Source organism: Pongo pygmaeus, chromosome 15 (assembly GCF_028885625.2).
Source record: "Pongo pygmaeus isolate AG05252 chromosome 15, NHGRI_mPonPyg2-v2.0_pri, whole genome shotgun sequence".
Lineage (NCBI taxonomy): Eukaryota > Metazoa > Chordata > Mammalia > Primates > Hominidae > Pongo > Pongo pygmaeus.
Genome location: NC_072388.2, coordinates 45,472,139 through 45,489,483, shown reverse-complemented (window position 1 = coordinate 45,489,483; position 17,345 = coordinate 45,472,139). Strand labels below are relative to the sequence as shown.

General features: G+C 32.3%; 1 protein-coding gene across 1 annotated transcript in view; it reads left to right on the top strand.

Moving 5' to 3' along the window:
• Positions 1–17,345, top strand: part of MDGA2 (MAM domain containing glycosylphosphatidylinositol anchor 2) — an 831,762-nt gene that overhangs the window by 781,395 nt on the left and 33,022 nt on the right. The window contains exon 11 of the mRNA XM_054449174.2: positions 13,009–13,186. Coding sequence (XP_054305149.2) covers positions 13,009–13,186 — 178 coding nt within the window. The remainder of the gene's footprint in view (positions 1–13,008; positions 13,187–17,345) is intronic.

The window sequence follows — 17,345 nt, the reverse complement described above, 5'->3', positions numbered from 1 at the left end:
TCAATTACCTCCCACTGGGTTCCTCCCACACCACGTGAAGATTATGAGAACTACAATTCAAGATGAGATTTGGGTGGGGACACAGCCAAACCATATCAGATACCAAGATGAATAAAAACTAAAAACTCAAACCATAATTATTAATTTATTACTACCTCCTGGATATTTTTGTAGTAGTCCTTAGAAAACCTACCTGATGAAGAAAGATGCTGACTGAGCTGCTTAATTCCAATTTATCAGGGTTGAAATCTATAACAAATTAATTTTTAGATTGAGGTGTCCTTTCACCTGCTGATCCAAGCATGACAAGAAAATAATTAGAATGTGTTTTTTCCAAACTTGATAGGAAGCAAGTTTTTCTTTCATAATAATTTATCAGAACCTGCTAAAGAATGATTATTTTTACTGTTACACATGGTCTCTTGGGTGGTTTTCAATGTTGATTTGCTTTAACAGATGGGAGTAATAAATACATGGTAGGGGGATATGTCAGTAATACATATAAATTCTTTCCTGAGGCAGTATGAAATACCCTGTCATTCAATGATTTATGTAACAGTTATGAGTACAAACTCAGCACAACCAAAGCACACATCTACTGGAGTCTCTAAATAAAATGGAAAGCAGAATCAGAATTCACTTCAACTGTCAGGTTTCACGAAATCAAAAGCTTTTTGTATGACTAACCCTTGTCCTAAAGATAAAAGCTAGATTTGTTATCTTCCTCTGTTGCCCCTTGCCATGTAATTGAGTTCAACATAATTAGGCCTTCCCAGTGGTGAAAAAAAAATTTATAAATTTCTAAAGGAATGTAAATAAAGCACACATTTGTCAGGAAAAACTGAAAGCAACACATTTGATAGAAGAAGAAGAAAGGGAGAATAGTGATTAAGATTACAAGAGTAGCCTGGAAATTGGACAATATTGGGTAATAATATTTATATTATCTTCTGCTTCTTACCAGCTGTATGACCTGGGAAAGTTTATTGGTTTAATCTACTTCTTCAACTGAGGAAATGAAGATAATAATACTAACCTCGATAGATTTTTTATAAGATTTAAATTAAAATAATATGTAAAATATTTAGCAAAATATTTGGCAATAGTGAGTCCTCAAAAAATTATAGTTACTACTTTTCATTTTTCTTAATAAACAAAAATACTTTAGTTGAGTAGTCTCAACTGTCACCCCAGACTGCAATTCTAAAAATTGTGGAAAATGAATCAAATGTGCCATTAAAGGGTCAGCCTTTCTGATGTCTGGTGGTGGAATTAAGGGACATATACATAGAAGTCTAAAAAAATTTATAAAATATCCATGGTAACATTATAAATTTCATATTTAGGCACCCTACTGCCTGAAATCACAGTGAATTTAAGGGAGGCTGACAGTACAATTTGTACTAAAAACACAGAAGATAATTTTTAAAATAGCTCAATCTCTTTGATTACATTTTTAATTCCTGTGTAAAGAATAATGTAGTCATCAAAGTTGTTTCTAGAAACTTGTAGTATTAAAATGTGAATATACTATTAATAATTTTTAAATTTATTTTTTTAATTGTACTTTTTAAGGTATACAACATGATGTTTTGATATAAATATACATAATACAATGATTACTACAGTCTCGCAAATTAACGTATTCGTTATCTTATATAGTTCTCTTATGTTTGTCCATATATGGGTGTATGTGGTACAAGCAACTAAAATCGACTCTCTTAGCAAATTTATGTTATGTAATACTATTAACTGTGGTCCTTCTGCTCTGTGATAAATTTCTATCCTTATTTATCCTACGTAACTGAACGTTGTACCCTTTGGCCTTCATCTCTCCATTTTCCTCACACTTACACTCCTGGTAGCCACTTTTCCATGTTCTATTTCTGGGTATTTGGGTTTTTGTTTTGTTTTGCTTTAGATTCCACATATAAGTGATCTCATGCCCTCTATTTCTTTCTGGGTCTGCTTTATTTTACTTAGCTTAATTCTTCTAGGTCCGCCCTGCTGTTGCAAATAGCAATACCTTGTTTTTTTAAAGCTGAGTAATATTCAATTGTGTAATTTGCAATTTCTTTATCCATTCATTCATTCACGGACATTTAGGTTGTTTCCATGTCTTGGCTATTAGGAATAATGATGCAATAAACATGGGTGTGCAGTTGTCTTTATAAGTTGGTGATTTCTCCTGGGTAGGTATCTAGAAAAGAGATTTCTGGGTCATATGGTAGTTCGATGTTTAACTTTTTAAGGAAGCTTCATACTGTTTTTCACAATGGCTGAACCAATCTACATACCCACTAATAGTGTAGAGGTTTCCTTTATCTCCAAACCCTTGCCAACACTTGTTATCTCATCTTTTTTTCATAATAGTCATGCCAACAGAGGTAAGATGATATTTCATTTTGGTTTTGATTTTCATTTTCATGATGATAGTGATATTGAGCACCTTTTCATCAACCTGTTGACCAGTTTTACTTCTTCTTTAAAGAAATATCTATTGTATTTTGCTGATTTTTGCAAGGTCAGATTATTTGTTTTTTTTGCTGTCAAGTTGCATGAGTTCATTATATAGTTTGGACATTAGCCCTTTATCTGATAATGTGGTTCACACATGATTTTTACAGTTCATTGCTAGCTTTGCATTTTGTTAATTGCTCTCTTTGTTGTACTGAAGATTTTCAGTTTGATGTAGTCCCATTTGTTTATTTTTTATTTTGCTGCTTATGCTTTTGGTTAAATATCCAAAAATTTCTTGTTGGAGCCAATATCAAGGGGCTTCCACCCCTTTTTCTTCTAGGATTGTATAGCTTCAGTTCTTATGCGTAGATCTTTAATCCATTTTGAGTTAATCTGTGTATGGTGTAAGATAAGAGCCAGTTTCATTCTTTTGCATGTGGATATTCATTTTCCCACACTATTTACTGAAGAGGCTATTCTTGCTTCGTTGGGTCTTCTCGGTGGACTTATCAAAAATTTGTTGACTGCATATGCTTAAGTTTATTTCTAGGCTCTCTGTTCCATTTGTCTATATGTCTGTTTTTATGCTAGTCCAATATTGTTTTGATTACTATTGCTTTGTGAACACATTTTTATATTATTTTCTTTAAATAAGCTTATTTAAAAAACATTTTTAATAAAGTTGTCACTTGTATCTTAAGGATTGATGTTTTCCATTAGAGGCTCATTTCCCCACAGATGAGAGTATGTTAACCTGACGTGACCAAAGTGACTATTATGAGCCAGAATGTCTCATATTGACTTCTACTACATAACACATTTACTTTTGTAAGTTTAGATAGGAAACTTGCAAAAGTTCAAATATCATTGCAGTTTTAAGTCTTAAAATATTTATGATGATATTTATTGTAAGTATTATAAAAAAAGTCTTGTCATTAAAAAAATCCAATAATAAGGAAATGCTTTGGTGATAAAATTGTAGTTACTAGAATTTTATATATGTGCTAGATTTTAAATAATAATAACCTGTTCTTTTAGAAACTAAAATAAAAAATTATTTAATATTTCAAAATTTCACCTTCGTATGTCCTATTCATTAAATGTCAAATATTTTAAACTCTACCAAATCATGAATATAAACAGTATTATTCAATATAATTTACTTAATCATGATTATAATTCATTATTAAACGTATTGCTAACTATATAAAACAGGAAATAAATTATATTAATATAACATGATAAATGTGCTCTGAAAGTTAAAAACATTAATCATTCCCTAAGGTAAGTGTTAGCAATTACCTTTCAAATATTACAAAGGGGCAGGAATAAGAAAGGCTAACAAGATTCATTTGAACATTATTTATTCTGTATGTTTTCTGAGATACCATATTCACTCTTTTCATTTTTATCATTTTATTTTTTCTAGAATTATTAGATTTAGAAACAATAATTCTACACATTTTAATAGAAAGAGTTAAAATATAAAAATATAGAAACAATTTAAAGTTAATGAGCTAGTTCATTGATTTGCTTGGGATTAAAAGAACATAGCAATCACTCAATAAGTATTGGCTGTATTTTAAATATTCTCACATATCCCTTTAATATACTTTAAACTGACACATTAGGAATGTAAAGTCACATAAAATATGTACTAAATATTAAAGACTGTAAAATGACAGTCTTTGTTTTCATCTTCACTTCAGCTTTAGCAACTGTGAAAGCAATAACTTTTTTCAAGTTACCAAAGAACTTACTTTTTTCCAAAGTTCTGTTTTATTGTATGTGTCATAGTTGTTTTGGAACTACCTATTTAACTTTGTCATAACACCCTTAATATATGTAGGAAGTTTTAGATTCAATGTTTTTTCAACTTCAATTTCTACTTTTTCTATTCTATTTCTGTGATCACAGGGCAAGAATATTTCCCTTGGTTGTCACTAAAGACCTTGTTCTCTGTGCTTAATGCCTAGTTTTCTTTAAAAAGATCCTTGAAGTATATTTGCAAGGCTTTTCATTTATTTACGGGTGAGCTTTACCAGAGACTCTGCTTGCATAGCCAGTTCACATCTCTTCAGACAGCAGTGGCTCACTAAGATAGGTGAAGGAAGAAAACTTGCTAAACTGCATGAAAGACTGAGAGACCCACTGATGCTGTGGACACATTCAATGCTGTCTTTACCTGAGGGCTGCTGTGTTTGTTTTGTTTTATAATCAGTAACTGATGCTAAAAGAAATATAAATAAGAAATACTACAGGGAATTATTTTCAAGATACTCAAAGCTAAATGCAAGTTGAAAGTAGTTTGCTATATAAGTTAAAAACTTTTTGAAAAGGTCAGTTGAGAATTTGACAAATTAACAAATGCATTTTTCTATTCTTGTAATTTTCTTTAGTAACTGCTCTCTCATTACTTAAAATTACAACAGAGAAGGCTAAGGTTTATGGCACAAGAATGGGAAGACCAACCCACACCTGCACAAAACAAGAAAGGTGACAAATGAACTTTTAATAGATTGTATAAAGTCCAAGCAAAAACAGTAGCCTTGAAAACCTAGTATTTAAATCAAATAGAGGTCACGGTGGTGGAAGTGAGCAGGAGGTGGCTAGGGGAGAAAAAGCGTTGAGTTCTGAAATGCTTTATGTCAGGAATACAAAATATCAGGAGCAATTCCCAAAGCAAATACAGAGTTCCAGGCATGGAAAAGAGGATTATTTTCGCATAAGTGAGAGAAGAGCAATAGAGTGGGTCCTATATTCCCTGATAAAGAAGGGCAATAGAGTGGGTGCCTATATTCCCTGATAAAAGGCATCTACAACCCACCAGAGTAGGAAAGAAAGATGCATGCTCACCTCTCAACATGTAGTTGAGAAAGATTGCAAGACTTGCCTAGAAGTTCTGAGATCTGGGTCTCACTTGGGGGAGCCCTCAAGTAGCATAGTAGGGTAGACTGAGTCAAATTTTCAAGGAATGGGGCCTGGTATTTCTTTGCCTTACTGTAGTTCTGGGGAAGCTGTCAGGATTCACCAATCCCACACCCCTTCAAAAGAAAAGGGAAAGATAATGATGTTAGGCTCAAGGAACTTGTGATTTGCCTAAGAAAAATGCAGACTGAATAGAACTAGTGACTAAAAGCCAAGACAGTTCCAAGGACATAAAAAATAAATGCTATACATGCTAGACAATAGAACACAAAAAATAAATGCTATACATGCTAGACACTAGAACACAACTAGAAAAAACAGTTGAAGTTGACTGAGTTCAAACAAGAAGTATTCTGTCCTCTACCACACCAGGATGCTTTAAAGGAAAACTCTTTAATTTAGACATAATTCAATTAAGAAAAATAATACAAGATTCCAAAGACCAAAGGCAGATAAAAACTTATTACTATCTGGATATCTAAAAAATATACAGTCACTTCTAAAGGTGTTAATAGCATGAGCAAAGTATGATAAGCAAAATATTTCTATGATGTGAAAAGTGCCTACTCAGAAGAATTCTTGCTGAATGTAAAGAAGATGATACTCAAATTTGTGGTAATGAAAGAAGAAAAGTTATATAATTAGTTGAATAAATGTTTGCTATTATTAGTAGAAAATAAAAATAAGATTCATTTAATGCCATGTTAGTTATCTCGTTTCCCCTAAAAGGGGTTATTAAAACAATAGTGCATCTTAAAAATCAGTGTTACATTTTATTTGGGATTATAAGACCATTTGATTTTAATCCATGAAAATGTCATCTTCATGATTTCTTATTCTGTTGGATAATCATTAGTGTGCATGATTTAGGGTATGTAATACCTGGATTTTTAATGTCAGCTATTATTTTTACTATCAGTATGGCTGCTAAACATGAATAGGAATTTCCTATAAAATGAATATATCAATCTTTTATAGAGTTACATTAAAAATAAATGAAATAAACACACATATATGCCTTGTATTCAGTTGTTGCATTTCCTCTTCTGTTTTAGTTTTTACTTACCTGGTACTTTTCAATGGAGCTCATTATAGTGGTTAAAAAGATTTATAGTCCAAGAAAAAAAAAAGAGGAAAACATGACCACTTTTACTCCCTTCACATTTCAGAATCTGTTGCAGCCTTCTGCTTTTAAGTTAGATAATTTTGTTTCTTATAAAATTGAGAGAAAAAATTAACACGGTTTTTCCTCCTGAGACCTTTTCAGCAATAGCTTTTCAATTATCTTCTGTGGTAAAAATAACAAATTATAGTTTTTAATAAAAAGTTTCACTTTAGGGTACTTGGGGGTTTTTAGGCTAACCTCTAAATCATCTGAATGGAATATACCTCCTGGGGATAAAAGAAAAATTAAGTGGATTTTTAAAATTGACATGAAGAAAATGGTTTAACACTTACTTACATATCATCATGCTTATAAGTATGATCTGGGATTGTCATCTGCTGTATTGTTTAGAACCCATCTTCTCTGAGGGTTTTCTGATATTACGTTCAATCAGTGGAATAATATTGCATCTCCTTTTATGTATGTGCAAACATTGCATTTAGTTTTCCATTTTTACATTTTGCACAGCTCACTGAGATACAATATGAAGTATTTAATTGCTTATTCTGCCAACTGCTGAAGTATACACTTTCATGACAGCTTAAATTAAACACTTGGAATCAAAGTTATTGCTTTTTTAAGACACATATGAAGTTATGGACACTGGAGTTTGTAATAAGTAACAACATTAATGTATCTCCCGACTAAAATTACTTGAGTAGAACACTCATTATAACAAGAAGATACCTGCAGTGTCCCTTTGTAATGTACTACAAATTTTCAGTGGTACTAAACTCTTATTTAAACTTACATTAACATCAAGAAAAGTACACCTTGATTAAACTTGTGTCTTTAGGTAACAGTAAAATGTCAAATAAATTATTCTGTATGTATTTTTGTGTGTTTAAATTGATTTTATCTATCTTTTAAAATCATAGCACTTTGCCTATTGTTCATATATATATAAATCTAAAATTAAGAGACAGTAAAAGTGTCATCATTTATATTATGTTATACTATTTTAACCTACCGAACTAATAGAAGCTTCATAATACCTAGTATTAACTATGCATGCTTATCTGTAAGACAAGTGCTTTCTGTGGAATCAGGATTTTTATCCTTCACCACTGTATGTAAATTCAGTGACTGTATGCAGTTTTCACTGAAATAACTTTGATTTTCTGCCGTACTCCTTGGAGGCCAGTTAAAAATACATTGTATGCTGGCATTTAATTTCATCATATTTTTATCAAGTTAATGACCAGACGTAGTTTATTATAACTAAATATATAAGGGCTCTGGTAAAAACAATTAAGGGAGCAATATATTCAGGGAAAACAAAGGAGGAAGTGATACCAAAAAGAGTCATTTTGAGTCTAACCACATTCTGAAGCTGCCACTTAAAAGAGTTACCTTAACCTGTCTCTGCCTCAGTTTTTTCATTCATGAAATAGGGCTAAATATAGTTTCTACCTGCTAGGGTTTGTGGGATATTACATATAATGATAGGTATAAGACAGTTAAAATAGTGGCACATGGTAAAGACTAATAGATGTATTTTTTCTTAATTTTCTGAGCTGAAAATACAAGTTAGGAAGTTATCAGTGTAGAGATATTAGAAGAAGCTACTAATAGTAATGAGGTGGTTTAGCAAGACTAATCTGTGCCTCACCAAATGTAGCCTCTGGATTATTTGTATCCAAATTACTATGTGGGAGAGGAGATGCTTTTTAAAGATTGTATTTTTAGATCTCATTGAACTGTAATTACTGATGGTTGAGACTTAGAATTTTGGTTAACAGTGTCATCTAGTGATTCTCATGCATGCGGAAATATGAGAACCACTAATACAGAGTACCAAAAACGCCATATACAAAATTCTGGAGAACATCAACATTTAGAACACAGGAAAAGAAAACAAGGAGTAGCCAAAGATGCAGATGTGGGAAGCAATATGAGAGAGAGCACTGTCATAGAATTCAAGGGAGAAAGAGTTTTAAGAAAATTCAGAATTCCTTCTCTCTCTGATTCTCTAATTCTCTTTATTAAAAACAGAGAAACATTTCAGGCCTACACAAAATAACATAATCATAATTTTTACATCTACCATTAATCTAAAACAAAACAAAACAAAAATCACCCGGTAGAGTTGAAGTCCTTTCTTTACCCCTCACAATTGCATCATCATCTCTCGCACTCTCCTAACCTATTTAAACAATATCTTCAACTCAGTGTTTATTATTTCTCTTCATTTCTTTATTCTTTAATATGTACATATCTATACATCCTCTTTAAAATGCATAGTTTAAAACTAAATTTTATAACATATCTACTTCAAAATTAATTTTAGTTCAATATTACTTTTGCGAAAATTTTCCATGTTGATGTATGTTTCATAGGTTCCTTTTTGATGCTATATTTTATATTCCAGTTTATGAAGAGTCTACAATTTGATTATCACCTCTTAAATGATTGAGGTATAGATCATTTTCCATTTTCTATGCAATGAATATACTTGTTTCCAAATATAAGAATTTACCTGTTCTCATTGTAACATGGCCTTTAGTGCAAATTACTCTCCAAACTTATACCAACTTGCATTTTCATCAAGGATACATGTTTGAAAGACAATTTTTCATGGATTGCTTATATTTGTGTCTTGTGCCCAGAGGCACCAGTTGCCCTTTTATTACAGCCTGTCTTTTCAAGTCATTAGCATAGCAAATGTCTTTTGAATGTAGTGTCTTCCTCTGGAACAGAGGGGAGGTTTGTTTGATGTCCTGTGATGTCTCCTTTCTGGGCAATGGTTGGACACATTTGGTTACTATCAGTTATAAAGACTAAGGTTTCTTAAACTCAGAGTCCTTCAGACGTGATGCACAATCAAGGCATGTGCAGCGTCCTTCTTGGCACATCTGCAGTACTTCTGTGGAACTTCAGAGGTAAGGAGGATCAATGCTAAAATAAAGCTTGGGATTTATGCTGAGTCATGAGTCATTTTCTCTGACCAAGTAGTCTCCAGTCTTCTGCTAATATTCATGATATTGTGGCAGGCTAACTTGTTAGCTTATACGTAGGATAAAAATCTCATTTGTTTCCCACCCCAATCCCCTGGTCTGACATGCACAAAGATTCTCATTGTTTTACATCTATACAAAGCCCTAATAGTTAATTTTTAAAAAGTTTTTGCCTACTTGATGGTGGAAAACAATGTTGTGGTTTTAATTTCCGTTTCCTTGATTCATTGTGAGGCTAAGCCTCTTCTTTAGTTACTTACTTATTTGGGTTTCCTCATCTATGAATTACTTGTTATTTGGCTCAATGTGCTACTGAATTCTTTTCCTTGTTATGAAAATGAGTTTTTAATAAAGTCTAGTTAATTGTGTATATTAACGTGTATAATATCTTCTTCAAACCTCTGGCTTGTATTTTTCCTGTTTAATGGTGAATACTGATGAGAACACATTTTTTAACTTGAAATTTTATATTTAACTTTAAATTTGATAGACAAATTTATCAATCTTTTTCTTCATGATTCATCCTTCCCTATTCTGTTTAAGAAAGCAATATATTGGCCAGGCACGGTGACTTACGCCTCTAATCCCAGCACTTCAGGAGGCCGAGTTGGGCGATCATTTGAGGTCAAGAGTTTGAGACCAGCCTGGGCAACATGGTGTAACCCTGTCTCTACTAAAAATACAAAAAATTAGCCAGGCGTGGTTGTGGATGCCTGTAATTCCATTTACTCAGGGGGCTGAGGCAGGAGAATTGCTTGAATCCTGGAGGCAGAGGTTGCAGTGAGCCGAGATAGCACCATTGTACTTCAGCCTGGGTGACAGAGCGAAACTGTCTCAGAAAAAAAAAAAAAAAAAAAAAGAAAGTAATGTATTACCTGAGATCATAACATTTTTTTTCTGTATTTTTCCTAAATGATTTAAATTTTGTGTTTTAAATTTAATTGTTTAATACTCCTGAGACTGAATTTTATGTATATAATATAAGGTTCCAATTCAAGTGGTTTTTTTCCATATACATAACCAATTGAATAGTATATATTTTTCTCTCTTCTGTGCAGACACTCTATAGATTTTATATTTGGGCTTTCTGTCCCATTCCATTATTTAATTTGTCATTTGTGTAGGACTGTGCTGTAGCACACATATTGTAGTTTTTATTTCCAGAAATGTAGCAGTCAAGACTGTATAATTAGGACTAACTTAACCTTCAGAAAACAAATACTTATGAACATATAGTATGTGCATATATGTGAACATATGTGCATATTGTGTGATATGTGTATGTGTGTGTACCTGTGCATATGTGTACATGTGTATGTGTGTGTACATAGAGAGAGAAAGTACTAGGTAAAAATCCAAGGGAAAATGGTGTTCCAAAGTAACAGAATTTCTGCCCAAACTACTTTTGCCCTCAGCTATTTGCCAACGCAGACAAACTTGAACTTTGATTCTTAATAGTTTGGCACCATTGAGGCAGACAACAATGAAAACTCAAGGCCTTCTCAAAGCAAGGGATCTTCTCCACTCTAATTTGTGACACCAAAGAGTTTCACAATCAAAGTAAAAGTAGGCCATATTGTCGATGACCTTAGGAGCATGTCAGAAACAATGGTACATCTATACAGAATATGTCTTTGTCATAGGCCACAGATAACCCCCAGTAATAGAATTTTAAGCCATATTATCAGCACCCAGTGAAAAATAACCAAGCAAATAAAAGGAGAAAAGCCCCATGAAAAAGGATACCACAGATTTCAGCTATGAAAAATATCAGACACATATTACAAGGCAATGATGCATACTATATGTTTAGATACATATAGAAAGAGGACTGTATTTGTCATATATATATATATATATATCTGAATTAAGGAGAATAAAAAAATCTGTCACAATTGTATAAGCCAGCAAAATATTAATAGCTTAAAAGTCACAATTTACAATAGCAAACAAAGCTGTGGATTACCTGTTATCTAATCTAATAAATTGTATGCCTAAATTTAATAAAGAAAGCTTCAAAGTGCTTGTAAAAGACATTCAAGCGTATATGCATATGGAAGGATAGAGCGAGAGAAAAGGAAAGAGAGATTTCTACGTAGACAACTCTATAGATCTATTTTGGTTTTGTTTTTACAATTATTATACACTTTATTGTTACTAAAGTACAATTTTAAATAGATTATACTGAGCATTCTCACTTGTAATTCTAAAAAAATTCTAATATATAAGCATTAAAAATAAAGCATCCTCTACCTTTTTGTTGGATCTTCTTTATCAGATTAATCAAGTTCCCTTTCATTCCTAGCTTGTTCATAGTTTTATTATAAATAGGAGTTGATGTTTACCAAATTTTTCTCCATCTAGTAGAAATATGTTTTTTCTTCTTTTACCAGTTAACTGTGTTAACATATTTTCTAATGTTAAGCAAGTCTTGCATCCTTGCAAGAGAAACAGTACTGGATGTAAAACTTGATGAATTTGGTAACAGTACTGTATGATGAATTTGGAAACAATAATGTATGTTAAAACTTTATGAATTTAGTTTGTATACATAAGTTTTTCTTTCTTGTACCATCCTTTTTGGTTTAAATTAAATAACATAGCTGGAGAGTTATTGTTTTTCTTTTTAAAAATATCTGCAAGATTTTATAAAAGATTAGAATTCTTTCCTGAACATTTTGATAACTGTGCTGTGAAATTATCTGAGCATTGTGATTTTTTAGTGAGGGAAGCATTGTGAAACACGTTCTTCTTTTAACATATTACAATCACACTTTCATCTTCATTACTCTGACACCATTTATTTCAAGGAGACCATCGCTTCCTTCTTGCCAAATCCCATGGTAAATTCCTAGCCTTCATCTTAACTTCCCAACATTCTTCTTATGGAGATGTCCTCTGATTAACTAAAGAGTGCCCCTCTCCAGTCTTCCCACTATGACTTTTAATCTCCTTGTGATTTTTTATTTTTCTTTATTGTACATATGACTAACTGAAATTTTATATTATACATTTCTTTATTGTGCCTCTCTTTTTAATAAACTTGAAAAGTTAAGGATTTCTCTTTGTTTTATACTTCCAATGCCCAGAATATATGGGAACTGTTATATATGCAATGCATATGTTTGCTAATGTGATAGAGTTGTAAGTATTCAAGAATCTCATATGCCATTAACATGTTAAGCAAGAAGTAGCTAAACTTAGATCTCTCCCGACTTCGAGATCAGAGACACTTTGGAATTTTCTGACTCTTACTAAACATTAGATGATATATTAAATCTATTAAATACCTCTGATTGTTTGGCAATTACCTGCAAACATCTGCATGCAAACATCTCAAAATTTGTTTCTCATTATAGAAACTTGAACTTTAATAGTATGTATTCATTAATATAACATACTTTTTGATTTAATAAAATTTCAGAATTTGTTTTCAGTTTTCTTAGTACCTCTGAAGAACATACTGGGAACATTATTCTATTATTGTTTTGATTTCAGGCTGGACAGCAGCGTTGGTGGGAGCAGGAGATTAAAATAAATGGGAATATTCAAAAGGGAGAATTAATTACATATAACTTGACAGAGCTAATTAAACCAGAAGCTTATGAAGTCCGACTGACTCCTCTCACCAAATTTGGTGAAGGAGATTCAACAATTCGTGTGATCAAATATAGTGGTAAGTAGCCTTTCATTTAAAATTATTTATTTATATATTTAACTATATGGAAAATTTTGGTTGCTGCTATCTACCAAATTTAGACACAAAGTAAAACTTTGCATATTGACTTTCTGGATCATTAGCCAGTTAACTAAACAAAAAAAACAAAAACAAAAACCTTAATCATCATAAATGTGACATTTGATTACAAATGTAGAGATATAGAGTAATTTAGTTAATTGTGAACCTATGTGATATAAGCAATGTTTCTTTATTTTTGATCCTACAAGTTATAATACAATATTTGTCTGCATTTTATCTTTTCAAATTCTTGATGACTTTAAAACTTACTAAGAAGTAAAAAAAGATCAAAATTCATTTTCTGTTTTTTAAATAAAATTAATAGATTTCAGTTTTAGAGCAGTTTAAGGTTTACAGAAAATTGGCAGGAAGTATAGAGAGCCCCGTCTCCCTGACACAGTATCCCCATTATTAATGTCTTACATTATTGTGGTACATTGGTAAAAATTGATTAACAAATACTAAGAAATTATTATTAAAATCAATATTTTACATTACAGTTATTTGTGTTGTGCAGTTATATGGATTTTGACAAGTGTATATAATTTCTCCACCATTACAGTATCACACAGAATAGTTTCACTGCCTGAAAAGTCCCCATGCTCTACCCGTTTCTCTCTCCTTTCTCCAGTCCAGGCAACCAATGATAAGTTTACTCTGTCTATAGTTTCTCCTTTTCGGGAATGTTGTAAATTTGGAATCATACGGCATGTAGCGCTTTTTAGACTGCCTTATTTCACTTAGAAATACATAAGATTTCTGTATGCCTTTATGGGCCTTCATAGCACATTTCTTTTTATCATTGAATAATCTCCATTGCATAATGTACCAGTTTATTTATACACATATCAAAAGACATCTTAGTTGCTGGATTTTGGTCTTGGTTGTTGGTGTCCATTCATTTTTCATATTGCTAATGTTAAAAAATGCTAAATGTTTGTGTGTGTGTGTGTGTGTGTGTGTGTGTTGGTGATAGTTTTCTTTTTATTAACTATATGCATAAAATATTTCTTCACTACTTAAATGTCCTATTTGGAGAAAAATAGAAATTAGTGCAGAACTTTGAAAAAGTTAAAAGTGGATCTAAAACTTTTATCTAGAATTAATATCTCAAAGAGAAACAATGGCAATTAGATATATTTTTTCTTTCTTTTTTTTTTTTTTTTTTTTTTGGAGACGGGATTTTGCTTTTGTTGCCCAGGCTGGAGTGCAATGCCTCAATCTTGGCTCACTGCAACCTCTACCTCCTGGGTACAAGCAATTATCCTGCTTCAGCCTCCCGAGTAGCTGCGATTACAGGCATGTGCCACCATGCCCTATTAATTTTGTATTTTTGGTAGAGATGGGGTTTCTCCATGTTGGTCAGGCTGGTCTCGAACCCCCGACCTCAGGTGATCCACCTGCCTCGGCCTCCCAAAGTGCTAGATTACAGGCATGAGCCACTGCGCTCAGCCTAGATATGTTATTTTACTGTATACTAAAGAAATAAATATTTCAAAAATTGAAATTTGTGTGCATTTTAGAATTTTAATATTCAGTGTTAGCTGTAGAATTTTCAATGTATTTCAGGTTTGGATGAATCATTATTTAAACAGTTCGTATTTATTGTATTGCTTCAGTAGAATATTATTATTACTACATACATATTTTTGAGATGGAGTCTCACTCTGTCTCCCAGGCTGGAGTGCAGTGGCATGATCTCGACTCACTGCAACCTCCGCCTCTCGAGTTCAAGTGAATCTCCTGCCTCAGCCTCCCCAGTAGCTGATATTACAGGCACTTGCCACCACGCCCAGCTAATGTTCGTATGTTTAGTAGAGAGGGGGTTTCTCCATGGGCAGCCTGGTCTCGAACTTCTGACCTCAGGTGATCCACACACTTCAGCTTCCCAAAGTGCTTGGATTACAGGCATGAGCCACAGCACCCGGCCAAACGTGATTCTTTTTATCATTGATTATCAGAGCCTGAGTGAAAAAGATAATAGAATGCTTTGTTTGCAGCTGAAGTACTCCATTGTGTTTACCCTTAAGTATACGGTTCCTGCTTAAGGGGAAAGTAGTATACTGTCAAACGTGAAATATGAAGTAAAACTACTAACAACTCATTAAAGTTGTTTGTAATTACAGCTTTTACCAAATAAATAAGATGTATAATGTAGAGTGCATTAATATCAATATCTTTAAAAGATGAAGATATTCGGACCCAGAAAGTTTCAGTGTCCTGCAAAGTTAAATGACTGTGAAATGACAAACCTGACTAGAATTAGGGTTCACCACTCCATTAGAGAAGATCTTTACTTCTTTGCTAAAGTTAATTGATCATTATGAGTTTCCTTAAGAGATTTTAAAAAGTTAATTAGCTTAGTAGTTGTTATTGAAAACTCTGAGGCAACAAACTAAAATGAAAAATACACACGGAAAATAGATATTACTTTTAATAATAAGTTTTCAAAATTGTTACATACTTAGGCATACATATTAAGATCTCCAACATTTTTACTAAAATTATTTTTATGTAATATAGGTTTGGGCAATGTATACTTTAATGGTTTAGAGACAATGTATTAGTCTGTTTGGGCTGCCATAACAAAATACCATAGTGAGAGGCTTACACAACACAAATTTATTTCTCACACTTTTAGAGGCTGAGAAGTCCAAGATCAAAGCACTGGCATAGTTAGCTTCTGGTGAGAGCTCTCTTCCTAATTTATAGATGGTCACCTTTTCACCGTGTCTTCTTCACATGGCAGAGAGAGCTCTCTGGTGTCTCCTCCTCCTCTTGTAAGGACACCAATCCCATTGGATTGGGGCCAAGATTAATTTAATCTTAATTACCTCCCTAAAGGCTTTATCCCCAAATACAATCACATTGGGGATTAAGCATTGACATATGCATTTGTATGAGGACACAATAGTCTATAATATGCATTTATAAAAAAATTATACATGCAAGTTCAAATGAAAGAATAAAAAACTGGACTCGCTGAAATATTTAGAAGTTAGATATGCAAATTTTCACCAAGTTAACTGCATTATGTAAGTGAATTTGGTGACTAAAATGTTGGAGGAGAAGTCTCAATTAAAATTTAGTCTGGTAAGAGCTTTACATGTACATACGACGTATCTTAGAACTAAATTATAATTCAAGGATGCTTACATCTTTGAAAGATAGCACATAATTTTTTAAAAATTTCATATTAACTATGAAATAATTTTAATTTGTACTAATTTTAAAATTATAATACATGGATATCTTGCCATAAAATTAAATTATTTTTAGTTCACTTTCAGTTCCTTTTCTATGTTATTCTTTTCATAATTTGCAATGTGGAATGTAGAATCAGAAAAACAACTACAGTAATGGGAATTGTCTTCTGTATGTAGGAATAGTGAAAATCATTGAAAAACTTACTCTGTTTGTTAAAATTTATCATTTGTATACTAATGTTACAATTATATATGAATATTTTTGCCCATCAGACTTTATTACTATTGCACAAATATTAATAAAGGTGGTTAATGACAACCACTAAGAAAATGACAAATCAGATAAGTTCTGCACTGTAGATTAACTGCCAATTTTAATCCTGGCCCATTGTAATCTTGGGGTCATTCTGCCCATTGTAATCTACTACATTCTGCCCACTGTAATCTTGGGGAATTACATCAATGCTCTCCTTCATCCAGGTTGGAATATTTTCTCAGAGTGATAAGTGGTTAATTGATACATACAGATACAAATTTGGCCTTTGGATGAGAGATATTTTTGTTGATGTGTTAGTAATATTTAAAGTATTCATTTATCTTTGGGTGGAAATTCATTGGCACTTGTATTGCAAATATAGTTAGTTTTCTGGGAAAAAAAATTCTTTTGGTACCCCAGAACACAAAATGTGTTGCTCATCATTTTAAAATTCTGTGTGCATGCACACGTGTGTATGTATGTGTGTATTTTACTGTAATTAAACAAAAAGGCATTGATGTAGCTATTCGTTTTAGTACACATATTACAACATGATATCAGGATTGCTTTATTTTCATCTGTGCCGTGAACTTTCTACTTTACTCTCAGTAGAAGTAGAAAACAGCAAAAAACA